At 56.6% G+C, this 12,954-nt stretch overlaps 2 protein-coding genes across 2 annotated transcripts; both read left to right on the top strand.

Annotated features, from left to right (window-relative positions):
* Window positions 1-4,250: 4,250 nt before the first annotated feature.
* On the top strand, window positions 4,251-5,851 carry CH63R_04776 (Endoglucanase B; the record flags this gene model as incomplete). The annotated part of the gene is made up of 2 exons (XM_018299751.1): window positions 4,251-4,428; window positions 4,500-5,851. 2 exons carry the CDS (start codon window positions 4,251-4,253, stop codon window positions 5,849-5,851), a joined length of 1,530 nt encoding a protein of 509 aa, XP_018160997.1.
* Window positions 5,852-8,615: 2,764 nt separating this feature from the next.
* On the top strand, window positions 8,616-10,109 carry CH63R_04775 (ZIP Zinc transporter; the record flags this gene model as incomplete). Its single annotated transcript, XM_018299750.1, has 4 exons — window positions 8,616-8,759; window positions 8,873-9,477; window positions 9,561-9,861; window positions 9,924-10,109. 4 exons carry the CDS (start codon window positions 8,616-8,618, stop codon window positions 10,107-10,109), a joined length of 1,236 nt encoding a protein of 411 aa, XP_018160996.1.
* Between the last annotated feature and the right edge of the window lie 2,845 nt (window positions 10,110-12,954).

The following is a 12,954-nucleotide window of genomic DNA, read 5'->3' as shown; positions in this document are numbered from 1 at the left end:
TTAGTCTCGCTCTCGGGTGCACGCGCATAGTGGTTGTGCTGTTATGCCTGAGCCAGCTGGCTCTGCCCGGACCCGCGGGTGTGGGCGGACAGCATGGCGGGTGGTGTGGGCAAATACATTACTCGGGAAACGACTTCATCAAATGGAGATCTGACTGAGCCACGCAACGAACGAGGCACTGCGAAGCGGTGGAGAAGCATGGGACCGTGAGGGAGGAGGGGGAGGGGGAGGGAGGCTTGGGTAGCGCCCGAGTCATTCGCTCTGTTTCACCACTTTTTAATAGAAGCCATTCGCTTGTGGGCTCTTCGTTGATGGAATGAGCGATTGATGAATGTTGATGACTTAGTGACGAACGGCCCGTGGAACAATGGGATTGTAAATAGCCACCCGAAATGGGGGGGCTCGGACATTGGACAATGGAACAACAAACTGCAGATGGAGCCAGTGGGAGCCTCACTCGGCCAGGACCAGGGCGATAATGCGCGATAAACCAAACAACATGCGTACACAAACGGGGAGGGAGGATCAATGCAATCTTAGGAAATCAGGAAAGAAGCGAGAGTGAGTGGGAGATTGTGCATTGTCCACAAAATGAGGGCGGAAGCGTTCCCATGGTTCCCACGCGAGTTATCCAGAATCCACGGAGATATCCACGGGAGTCCCGGGCAAAAAACATGAACTGTTGTGGAACGCAGCCCACGAGTCGGAGGGGGTCCAGACGCAGGTCTCGTCCGAGTCGTCCCAGATGAAGGGCGAAGTGTGTTCTCCCCCTCCTTTCTCCTCTCCTCTGGACCCGGCACCGAGGGAGAAGACGGACCCAGGCCTAGGGAGGGAAACTGTGGAGAGCGGTGTTGGGCTGCGAGATTTCCGGGATCTGTCATGTCGTCGAGATCAACGGGGAGCGAATCGATGCTGGTCCCTCTCCTCGGTCTGATTCAGGGGGTGGGTTTCGCCGTGGCAGAAGAGCGGAGTTGCGAAAGCTTGAGGGTTTCGTCGGTAAGCGACCCAGATGCACCTCATTCATGCCTACAGACTGGAGTATCCGTACTTGGTCTGCTTGCAAGGCGGCGGTTGCTGGCAGGGCGGCTGCGTATGTACGATGTAAGCGTTTGCAGGCTGCCAATCGGAGCAGCAGGCGTCTGTTTGCCCGCAAGCTTGTCCCGTCTCCATATTTTCCAAGTCTTCACGCTTCCCCGTCTCTCTCTCTCTCTCTCTCTCTCTCTATCTCTGTCTCTCTTTCTCTCTTTCTCTATCGCTCTTTCGCTCCATCTTTCAAGCCCTTGTCTCTGACTCCGACAGGGCGGTGGTACGGCACATGCGAAGCGGTGTTGCAGCGTGTGGGTTTCGTTGCGCGTGGCGCCTGGTCGGCAGCTGGCCCGGGACGGGAAACAAACATGTGCTGGAACCTGGAAGACTGGACCTGCGGGCCGGGAGAATGTACGTATCACTGTGACATCGGGGCAGGGGGAGAGAGGGAGGAAGTTGGAAAGAAAAGATGGGAACGTTGCGAGAGAGCTGGAGCCATCAGATCGTGGAACCGGTTCTGGCTCTGTCTAAGTCCAGTGTCTGGCTCCAGTGTCTGGCTCCAGTACATGCCCCCCCCTTTCTTCCCCAGCCCCGGTTTTAACGTTTGCAAAGTCGCGCAAGTTGCAAACCATACAGTCAAGCTTAAAGACAAGGTGTCGTGTCCCAAGGTTTCAAGGCTTTGCTTAAAGCGTATTAACCTTACTGCGTTGGTGCGTGGTTTGTTAATCAGGGCCTAGATGCCGTGTGAGTACCTAATAAGCATGCATCGTGCGTCGTGCCGAAGCCACTCGAGTGTGTGTGCGCCTGGACGCTGACGTTGACGGGAGGCCAGCCGTCAGCTGATGGTCAGGAGTTAATTGAAATGTCTCGTCTCAATCATCGAATGGTTCGTCTCATCTTCTCCCAAACAGCCGCACTTGAACACAATGACAGATGTTTTCTTCTTTCCCCCCTGGGAGCCCCCTTCCCGCCACCCCTTGCGCTAATCTCGGCAGCCCGACCTCGAACCAACCAACAACACCAACAGAGAGAGAGAGAGAGACCAACCCAATTGTTGATAAGTCGGGATCTAGTATTTGCGGACGACGGGTTTCCTCATGCTGGCGCCGTCTCAAAACACAATCCAGGCAGAACCTGCCCGAAAGACCGGTACAATACCCGTAGCATGTTGAAGAGCTATTGTAGCCAACAACAACTCGTCTCGTCCCAACCCCCTCCCCTGGGCCACTCCTGGTTCTTCCCGTTGTCTCTGCTTGAATCAGTCAAGCGATTGACTCGTCTCATCCCGCAGACCTGGGCCATCTCGGCTTTGGGATTTGCTGGACCGGGTTAGTGCCCAGGGAGATCGACAAATCTTAAACGGCGTCCGAGTCTTGACTTGTCATGTTTTCTTTTGCCGCTCAAACATGTGTATCTACTGTACACTCTTACAGACATACATACTGTCGTCATCATCAGCATCATCCAACAAGAGCCTCTCCTCTCGGGCAAAAGTTCTAGCGCGGCATAGCCAAGCAAGCTCCATCTGCAGCTACCGGGCTTTCTCTTCCTCCCATGATGACGATCACCCTGGGGGGGGGGGACAGCCTTTCCCAAAGTCCAGACTGTGCGCGTTGTCATAGTGGTGGCGCTGCCTCCCCCCCTCGCCGCCGCGGGTAGTTTTCCCACGGACGCCAGGGCTGAGGGGAATCTCGTCGTGTTGGATGTGAACAATGACAACAACACCGCGCGTCTAATTCGCTCCGTCGGCTCTTGGTCGATCCTTTTCTTTTTCGGGCCTGCTTTGCCTTGGAATCCTGCGCGGTAATTCCCCGATGGGACGGGCAAGCACAGAATGCTAGGGGCACTAAGGGCACTGAGAGTGAGGATACCGGATAAGAGACTTGCTCAGGGTGGGTATCGGTAGCGCCGCCCACCTTCGTTTCATGTTGCGCTCCCCGTTTGCCCGCTAACGCACGCCACTGGACCCTGCAATCAGAAGCCCAGCGAGCGTTTGCCAGTGTTTCTCGTCTTGGCAGGCTGGCAGGGGGCCCAGGCTTCTTTTGCAGTTGGCCGGGGCCTCTGTCCCTCAGTGATTCTCTCACAGGCGTCTCTCCCTTTGCCTGCACGTTGCAACAGCCCGACGGATACATCCCAGGTCCTCCCGACGCCATGATCTGACATGCTTGGCTCGAACCTGATTTTTTGCCTTCTTGGCCAGCTCAAGTCGTCGACGACCACGGCCGGTCCCCAGCGGAAGAAGACCGCGCTAGCGCCACGATATGTAACCACCCTTACTGCACCTCCTCCTGCAAGGCGGGAACTGGGAGGGAGGGGTTAAAATCGCCGGCGCCTTGAGCCCCCCAAAGCGCACGAAGAAAGGCAGGGGGCGGACTGCTGCTGCAAGGTACCAGACGACGCCCGCCTTTCCAAGAGATGAGATGGAGAAAGGGCGGGCTCACTCTGGAGTCACACAGGGCCTGCCCATGAGCCTTGCAGGAGCGGAGCTGCACGTCGAAAGGGGGGGCGTGCAAAGCCGTCTTGAACTTTTCTCGCGCTCGAAGTCACTCAAGTCCAGAGTGCCACTATTCGCTACCCAACCACCATCATCACCCCCCCTCCCCCCGGCTAGTCTTGATCCTCTTCCAACAGGACGGCGGAGCCTCGGAGAGGGTCAAGGGCGGGGGTCAAGGGCAAGGGGAGGAAACGGCCCTCCCTTCTCGGGCCTGGTCTCTCTACTGTGCCTGTCATGGAACGCCTGGGTTTTGGACCGTTGGTTGGTTGATATAAACCCATCTCGGGTCCTCGATAACAGGCCTTCTTCCCTTTTTGTTTCTCGACCCTATCGCGTTCTGTACACAGCTGGCCGCTGATTCACACTCCCTTCTTGTTCGCTTTCACCTTTGAACGAACTTTCCATTCCTTATACCCACCCGAGCCTCGTCACTTTTGAGTTGTCGTTGCTCCCTTCAGTCCCTCTCGTCCAGAACGAAGCTGCTGTTGAACAGTCCACTCCTTGATACTACCTACATAGGCAAAGCCCAGAGCTTACACCTCGAAAACCAACTCCGTTTCAGTCCTTTCTTCAGAATATCATCGACGTCGACCTTCTTTGGAAACAACCAAACCTCCATTTCATCCATCTCGACTTCAGCAGGCCTGCCCTCAGCTACATACGAATCCTTTCGTGCTCAGAAGCCGCTCGCAAACTCACTCCAGGATACCCAATCTTTCCATCCATCAAAATGAAGTTCTTCACTGCCGCCCTCGCTTTGGCCTCCGCCGCCAACGCCCACACTCTCTTCTCCGAGCTGTACATCAACGGCGAGTCCCAGGGCGATGCCACCTGCATCCGCATGCCCAAAGAGGGTGATACCGCCACTTCCCCCGTTGCCGGCTTGACCAACCAAGATATGGCTTGCGGTAAGACAAACACCCTTTTTATGGCGTCACGACGCTCAGACCTGATCCACGAATACTCATTCTATTTACAGGCAAGGACGGCCAGATCGCTGCCGCGTACACTTGTGCCGCCCCCGGCAGCGCCAAGCTGACCTTTGAGTTCCGCCAGTGGCCCGACAAGCGCCAGGAGGGATCCATCGACCCTTCTCACAAGGGCCCCTGTGCTGTGTACATCAAGAAGGTCGACGACATCGCCACGTCGGCCGCCGCTGGCCCCGGCTGGTTTAAGATCTGGGACGAGGGCTACGACGAGTCCACCCAGCAGTGGTGCGTCGACAAGCTCATCGACAACAAGGGTCTCCTTACCGTTGAGCTTCCCTCTGGTCTCCCCGCAGGCTACTACCTCGTCCGCCCCGAGGTGCTCGCCCTCCACCAGGCCGTCAGCTTGAAGGACCCCCAGTACTACGTCGGCTGCGCCCAGATCTACATTCAGGACGGTCCCTCGGGCTCCCTCGAGATTCCTTCGGAGTACGCCGTCAGCATCCCCGGCTACGTCGATGGCTCCGAGCCCGGCAACACCTTCAACCTCTACGACAACCCCAAGTTCCCCTACCCCGTCCCCGGCCCCAAGCCCTACAGCCCCACCGGCACCTCCATGAGCGCCAAGGATGTCTCCTTCAAGGGCGGTGTCCCCAGCGACTGTCTACTCAAGAACGCCAACTGGTGCGGAAAGGCCGTCGAGAGCTACACCACTGAGACGGGCTGCTGGGCCGGCGTCGACGCCTGCTACCTCCAGGGCAACGAGTGCTTCGATTCCGCGCCCCCGACCGGCGCCGCCAACTGCTACGTCTGGAACGACAAGATGTGCAAGGGTCTTGAGGCCCAGTGCAGGGCTAAGAACTTCAACGGCCCCCCTCAGATTGACATGGAGGAGAAGACTACCGCCGCCCCCGGCCCCCTTCCCGTCGCCGTCAACCTGAACCTCCTCGGTGGCTCTTCCAGCTCCAACACCGGCTCCGGCTCTGGCGCTGCTTCCTCTGCCCCCGCCCCCAGCCCCTCCAAGACTGCCGTCGCTTCCTCCGCCGCCCCCGCCGCCTCTTCTGTGGCTGCTACCCCTGTGCCCGAGTACGCCGCCGAGGAGCCCGTCGCCACAAGCAAGCCCGTCGCCACGGTCGCACCCGTCTCCTCCGCCGCCCCCGTCCCGGTTTCGTCTACCGTTGCCGCCCCCGTCCCCTCTGCCACCAACGGCTTGAAAATCTCCCCCGACGGAACCTGCGGTGGCGAGACCGGCTTCACCTGCCAGGGCAGCGAGTTCGGCTCCTGCTGCTCCATCAGCGGCAAGTGTGGCAGCAAGATCCTCCAGTGCAGGCCCTCCTGCGGCTGCCAGGGCAAGTTCGGTCTCTGCCTCGAGGCCAGCAGCCTCCGCAAGAGCAAGCACAACTGAAGAAACCCTCGCGGCTCCTTATCACACCACGACAGGAAAAGAAAAGAAAAGATAGGGAAACGTGGTCATGACGATTATGAAAGAAACAAAACAACAACAACATGGGTGTATCTCCCCATCGGATTACATTCAACTTCGCTTCGGTTTTTTTTGCATTACTTTCGGTTTCACAACGGGGGAGGGTGAACAACGGGATTGGTGAACATATCACGGATGGGATTTTTTTCCTCCTCCAGGGGTTATTTGAGCGGCAAAGGAAAAGACATTGGGACAGGAAATCACGGGCTTTTTTCCAGGTCTTTCTTAGTGTCTATTTTCTTCCTGTGGCATTCTTGTATATAGTCTGTACAAATCGATCAAACACATGGATCATTACGAAACTGGGTTTCTCGCTTGTCTAATGCGTGAATGAATATCTCTGGTGCCTAGAGGTGTTTGCCTTCTTTGGCAGTGTTGCCTTCCGTCCTGGCTCCGGAGCAGAAGCCTGCAGTGAAATGATTGGAGGGCGACCGCCATTAACATGTTGACAGCTTATGCTGTTTTCACCTGTCGTCTTGGTTGAGTTCGGTAGCCACCGGCCTCTAGGGGGTGTTTTCGCTTTGCAATTTGCAATGGCAACAGAACTGAGGACGTGCTGCATATTCGGGACGAACAATGACGTTCGGATCACCGACTCGAAATCAAGAAGATACAGGCAGCTTTGCAAGAAACTGGTATACGCAGTCATGAGAGCCCTCTTCCCCCTCTGGGTACTAATCTTCTTTGTCTCTACAACGGCTGACATGTTTGTAAACGGCATTGAATCTTACCCCACCGCCCTCCTGTCAACCTTACATTGACTACGGCATTCCCGTACTCTTTGGGCAAAATGTATGACATCTGCCAATAGACGAGATACAACTCAATGCCCTGGTGATCCAGTGGGCACTGTGTGTCTGGAATGTGTTGGCGTCGTCGAAGTCGAGCAAGGAAGTGTTTGTCAGACTTGCCTAGTAATTTTATGACGCGTGAACCTTTGACAGTGATTGCTTGCCTTGACGGCTACTACTTGCTACCCTGTCCCAACAGGTGAGTCTTTGGTGGCTAACGATATTGACAATCAATCGAAGTGACTTGGTGATAGGAGGTTCCCTCTTCCATTTCAGATGTTGGAAACGTACCGGGGAGTTCTCTTCTTGTGTCGCGCTTTTTCTTGGCAGCACTGCTACACGGTGCTCTCTCGGACCTAAGAGGGCCTACCTAGTTACAATACAATACGGAACTTTTTGCCACAACTCGTTCCGGCCACGCACCCTCGTTGTCAAGTTAGGCGCCAATGGCGGTAACATCTGGTTGGCCTAGGATGACGGAGAGGCGCTGCAGATGAGTAGTTTACAGCCCAGCCAGTACGTAATCCAAAACTTGACATTGAGGGTTAAGATGCTCAAGCCAGGCGTTTCTACAATTTACGACAATGAGAGAGTGAAGGCCTTCCCAGAGATCATGGCCAGTTGCATCATCTAGTGTCTGTAGGGACTGGATCCCGTTCCCAACTTTAATTCTGGTACCCGTATCACAAGATCCGCTTGCATCTTATGGAGGGAAGCTAGCCAGAACAACAGTTGATTGGGTTCAATCGCCATCATGTGGCTGCCGGCGGAACCAGACACCACGACATGACCACTTTCGCAAGCTCCGGTCCATAGATATGCATACAGACAGAGCCAAACGCCATGGGTGGGACAGAGACAAGAGAACGAAAGATGTCATGTCAAGTTGAAGGGGGAAAGAAATAAACGCTCCTTTCTCAAGTTTCCACGCCCCCTTTCCCCCCTCCCACATCCCGAAAACCACAACCCTGATAGTCACTCTTTCCTCCCCAGCAAACCGGGGGCCTGTCACTTCCCGAGTACCACCTCTGGCGCCAGTGCACGCAATTATAGTTAGGTACCTAGGCAACGGCATTGGTACATAGGTAGGCTTAATGATATCTACCTACCTTGGCAAGTAAGAGTCGTCACACGGCGACGGTGGGCGGAGGGCAGCACCAGCCCGTCCGGGTCCTCGAAACCGTCCCAATTGCCCGTTGCAGGGGACCAGATGAACTGAGTCTCGTCTCCCAAGACATAAATAGGTCAAGCCGGGACCCTTCCTCCCCCCTTCTTCGTCGCGGATCTCTCTTTTCCACGGAAACAAGAGAAAATAACGCGACCGTCTCGAACGTCGAAGCGTAGTTCATCTGACCATGATGATGGTTTGTTACTTGTCGCGACCCGGCAGAGCACACGGATATCCCAACCCAACATTGGACGCAAGAGTTGCACTCCTACCCCCCAAAACGGCCTAGTGGCGTTGTTCCTACTTTACGCCCATCTGCCACCTGGCGCACTTTCACTACAACATTATAGGCCACCCCTCAGGCTCTCGGCTCCCTCAACTCTGCGCTGAGCGGATGGGCCAAGCTCGCCCCGGCCATCGGCGCCGCGGCACGCACCCCGACCGAGGAATGGTTCGGGATTACCCCTTCGGCCGCGCTTGAGAGCTCACAGCCGCCCCGCCAAGCTTATTTGCTCCCCCAAGGTCCCCTGAAAGGGATGGGATGACAAGACCACCTAGTAAGGAAATTTAGCAGAGAGAGATATCGACAAGTGTCCTGTCTGAAAGTGCGACTCGCGAGCTCCAAGATTGTGAACAACACCTGCATACACCGGATTCTCCAGCCATTGTCACAAAAAAACAAAACACCCCATCACTCCAATCTCTTCAGCAAATCGCACTAGACAGAATGGCCCGCTCTTGGAAGCCCGTCTTCTGGGCCCTTTTTCTGCTCGTGCAGCTGGGCATCGCGTCCTCCGTGGCCGAGAAGCTCGGCTTCGCAGGCAAGGCCGTCGCCGACCTTAGCCTCGAGGAGCTCGACGAGCAACTGCAGGTGAGATAAGAGCTTCTAATTGAGCGGCATTCCTGTGTTGCCCGCAGCACAGGCGGAACGCGCAAGCCAGACGCGGGATACTGCAGAATGCTAACAACCCGCCTTCGAAATAGCAATGCTCCGTCGTCCAGAGCCTCACGGCCGACAAGCTATCTAAGATGAGCGACACCCCTTCCCTCCTCTCCCGCGCCTTCGGTGTACTTTTCCCTGGCTCGCCCGCCGTCAACGCCATCCTCGCGACCCTCTATATCTCCGGCCCGCCCAACTTCCTCCTGGCGCTCTGCCCACCCAACATCGACCCCTCCTCGCTCTCCGTCATGGTCGCCTTCGCCGTCGGCGGCCTCATGGGCGACACCCTCTTCCATCTACTCCCCGAGATCTTTCTCGGCGAGGACGAGCCCGAGCGCGCCCGCCTGGTCCTCGTCGAACCGAACCGCAACCTGCTCCTCGGTGTCGCCATCCTTGTCGGTTTCATGACCTTTGTTGCCATGGACAAGGGGCTGCGTATTGCCACGGGTGGTGCCGGCCACTCGCACGATCACGCCGGCCACTCTCATGCCGAAGCAAAGGCCGAGGGCGCCTCGTCGGGCGTGGAGAAGGCGGGCGAGCTCAAGTCGCGGAAGAAGAAGACCGACGCCGTCTCCGGCGGTGACGCTGTGGAGAGGACGGAGAAGGAGATCAACCCCAGTGTCAAGCTCGGAGGCTACCTCAACCTGATGTACGGCCTTTCTCTCGGCTACCGCCGCATACCACGGGTCTGGGCCCATTCTCGAGTCTTTGGCTAACCCAAGAGACACATAGCGCCGACTTCACGCATAACATCACTGATGGCCTGGCCATGTCGGCTAGCTTCTACGCCTCCCCAACCATCGGCGCCACGACAACGGTCGCCGTCTTCTTCCATGAGATCCCCCACGAGGTCGGCGATTTCGCCCTGCTGGTGCAATCGGGGTTCAGCAAGAAGGCGGCCATGGGTGCGCAGTTCGTGACCGCGCTCGGCGCGCTCTTGGGAACGCTCATCGGCATCGCCATTCAGGAGCTCGGCGGCAGCTCCGGCGAAGGCGCCATGGGGCGCAACGCGGGTCTCTGGGGAACCAGCTTGGTGAGTGCGAAAGTTACGCTGACAACCTCAACGACGACGAAACATGCTGACAATGCCGCCAGACCTGGGGCGATATGCTTCTGCCCTTCACCGCGGGTACGTTCCTCTATGTGGGCACTGTTGCCGTCATTCCCGAGCTGCTGGAGACGGGCCCGAACAAGATGGCCGAGCTGCGTAAGACGCTGGTGCAGTTCGCTGCCATCGCCGTGGGCGCCGGCATCATGCTGTACATTTCGTGGCACGACTGAATGCGCCCTTGCGTAGGGGGATTACATGCTCCGAAAAAAGAACAAAAAAGGAAAAAAAGTGATGTGCCTAGAAGTACTCCGACTGCTCCAAAGCTGAGCCGGGTGTGATGTAGAAACCTATAGAGTATGCAAGCCGTCACTTGGCCTGTTGCGCAAAGAGACCCCCAAGAGTCGTCGATAAACCGAACGCGGCCAATATCCTACTTGGCACACACACGCATGCCTCAAGAAGAGCTGAGGGCCGCTTCCACATGTATGACAACACAGTAAGCTGGGCGACGATGGCTTACCCCGAGAGAATGGCGCAGACGTGGCAGTAGACGGCTTAGGCTGCGCGCTCCCAGAACCGGGTTGGCGGCCTGGCCTGAGTCTTGTTTCTGACCGTCTTTGGCAGAGGTGCGGGTGCAGCCGGTGGCTGGCTGTCTGTCTGGCGAAGTTGGGGTAAAGGTAGACGAGGTAGAGGAACATGCGAGCCTCGAAGTACCTTGGACTGAAGTGATGGTGACCTCGCTGCTCATGAAGACGTGAAACCTGTTGAGCCTGGCTGACGAAGTGAGTTTCTGGTCTAGGTTCCGTGGTCTACTCGTGTCAATGCAAGAAAACAGCAGCTTGACCCGGCCGCCTGACCGACTCCCTGGGACTGGGCGCGGTGTGGTGTAGTGCATTGTAGACGATGGTGGTTATGGCAGATGCCATGGCACGCCCCCGAGAGGCTAGTGTGTTCTGTTAGCGGAGCACGCAACAAGCCTCGAAGCCAACGACGAATGTCGGACCGGAAGTAGGTTGGCGCAATACGGCCCAGAGATTGTGTGTCTGTTTCAGCCTAAAGTAAGGATTATGAATTCCGGGACGGCATAACCATCAATTATTCATCATGGGGGTTGTTGGGTGGGTGGTGTGGAAGGGTTGGTAAGCTCCTTTTTGGCCGCCGTGATGGTCAGCGACCTGGGACGAATCGTCCCGAGTGAAGCGTGTGTCGTCGTGCGTCGTCGTGCGTCGTCTGCATGGTGCAAGGCTGTTGCTAGGCGGGCAACCGGATTGACATGGGGCGCTCTGCAGGGCGCGACGGACAGGCTCGTGCCGTAGGGCGCGTGAGTCAGCAAAGACCTCAGTGCTTAAGTTTTGGATCCATCTGCGTGACTGCGTTCTCGAGGACTATGGAAGAAGGTAGTGTAGGCAAGGGGGTAGCACCCCACCCGATCAGCCGTCCCGTCCCCCGATTGTAGACGGAGAAGTACTGTGTAGTCCCTTTCCGTCGTCAACGTTGTCTAATAGGTACGGTCTGGCCACAACCGCCGAACGATGAGGCCATATGCGGAAGTGCGGTTGGGCGGGTGTCTTAGGTAATTGATCCGCTCTCTCGTTCCGAGCGTGGGATGTATCAAGTCTCTCTGCCAGCAAAGGCGGTGGTGCATCGTGGGTCGACCGATGATGGCCAATGACCATTCCTGACCCGTGTTCCTCAGAGCTTCTCTGAATGGGCCAAGCGCTTACGGAGAGCCCCACGTGTCGCCGAAAATGGGAGAAAAAATTTCCGTAATACATCTGTTGGAAGAAGAAAACGACATCCCTCGGGGGGTGAAAACCCTTCATCCCACATGGCCCATCAGACGCCGGTGACGTTCTAGCTAGTATGAAAGAGAAAAATAAAAAAATAACCGGCATCATCGCATTAGACCGTGGCCACCCATAGCTCGTTTGTCGTCGGCTGAAAGTGGATACGCAAAGGGATTGCACCATCCGGCACCGTCCACAGTCGACCACCAGAACCCACAATTATCTCCTGTTTTCCAGACGGATGCTGGCTTGTGTTTGATAGCCCCCGTTTACACACCCCTGATTTGGCCAGCAGTCAACGTGGTGTGCTCTGTATTGCACGAATAGCTTGCTGTTGCTCAGAGCCGCAAGGTATGCGGTGATGCGTCGTTTGCTGTAACCCGAGGAGCCCCATTTTGTTCCGCGATGGAGACCGCAGATGTCTGAAGATCCGCGTGCTTCCATACCTTGGCCCTGACGTGCCTGACGTTCCAGCCTTCCATCGGGCGTTCCATGCCTTCTAGCGGCATCGTCTTGATGGATTCCATCAGTCATAAGCTCACCATCAGTCGTCTGGCCGTCATCGACGAGACAACCAACTAAGCCTTTGATAGGCAGCGGCGTGGTCGGTTGCATGAAGGCGATTCGTCTCTCTCTCTCTCTCTCTCTCTCTCTCTCTCTCTCTCTCTCTCTCTCTCTCTCTCTCTCTCTCGCTTGGTCTCTCTGTGTGTGCCCTCGTCAACAAATGGCCTAGCGGCCCTTACATGGCGTCCAAGAGAGGGCTCAAACGAGGGATGGTGGGTAAAATTTTCACTTCATGATGGCAATTGTCGCATCTCGGATGGATCTCATTACCGTCGGTTTCCCCTAACGTCAAGAGTTCGCGAGGCGCACTCCATCGGCGCATCCTTGAGAGTGGACCTAGTACACCCCCAGACCCGGGGGTCCACCGGCGTGACAGAGCGCAACGACCGCTAACGGGAGGCCGAACCGGGTGGCCGATGTGCCTCCGCCGGCGGAATCCACCCTCAACCGTGTACGTCAAGGGCACCCGATGGCATGGATGTCGCCTAGTGCCAGCGCCAGCCGCCAGGCACCGAACGGCAAGGCGCCGCGCCCCTGGATGGATCTCATTAGACATCGATTCCCTGTACGTAAAGCCCAGCCGGATGTCGTGTGTTTTTTCGAACTTTGCATCTCTTTTTGTTTGGGTTGTTTTTTTCGTCGTTTGTCCACTGCATTGCGTTATCCACCTTTGCGGCTGTTTGAGGGCGGAATCCAAGAATTGAAAGGGCCTCCGAGGTAGTGG

This window comes from Colletotrichum higginsianum, chromosome 3, assembly GCF_001672515.1.
Source record: "Colletotrichum higginsianum IMI 349063 chromosome 3, whole genome shotgun sequence".
NCBI classification, from domain to species: Eukaryota; Fungi; Ascomycota; class Sordariomycetes; order Glomerellales; family Glomerellaceae; genus Colletotrichum; species Colletotrichum higginsianum.
The sequence above is the reverse complement of the archived record's forward strand: the minus strand, read 5'-3'. Positions and strand labels throughout refer to the sequence as shown.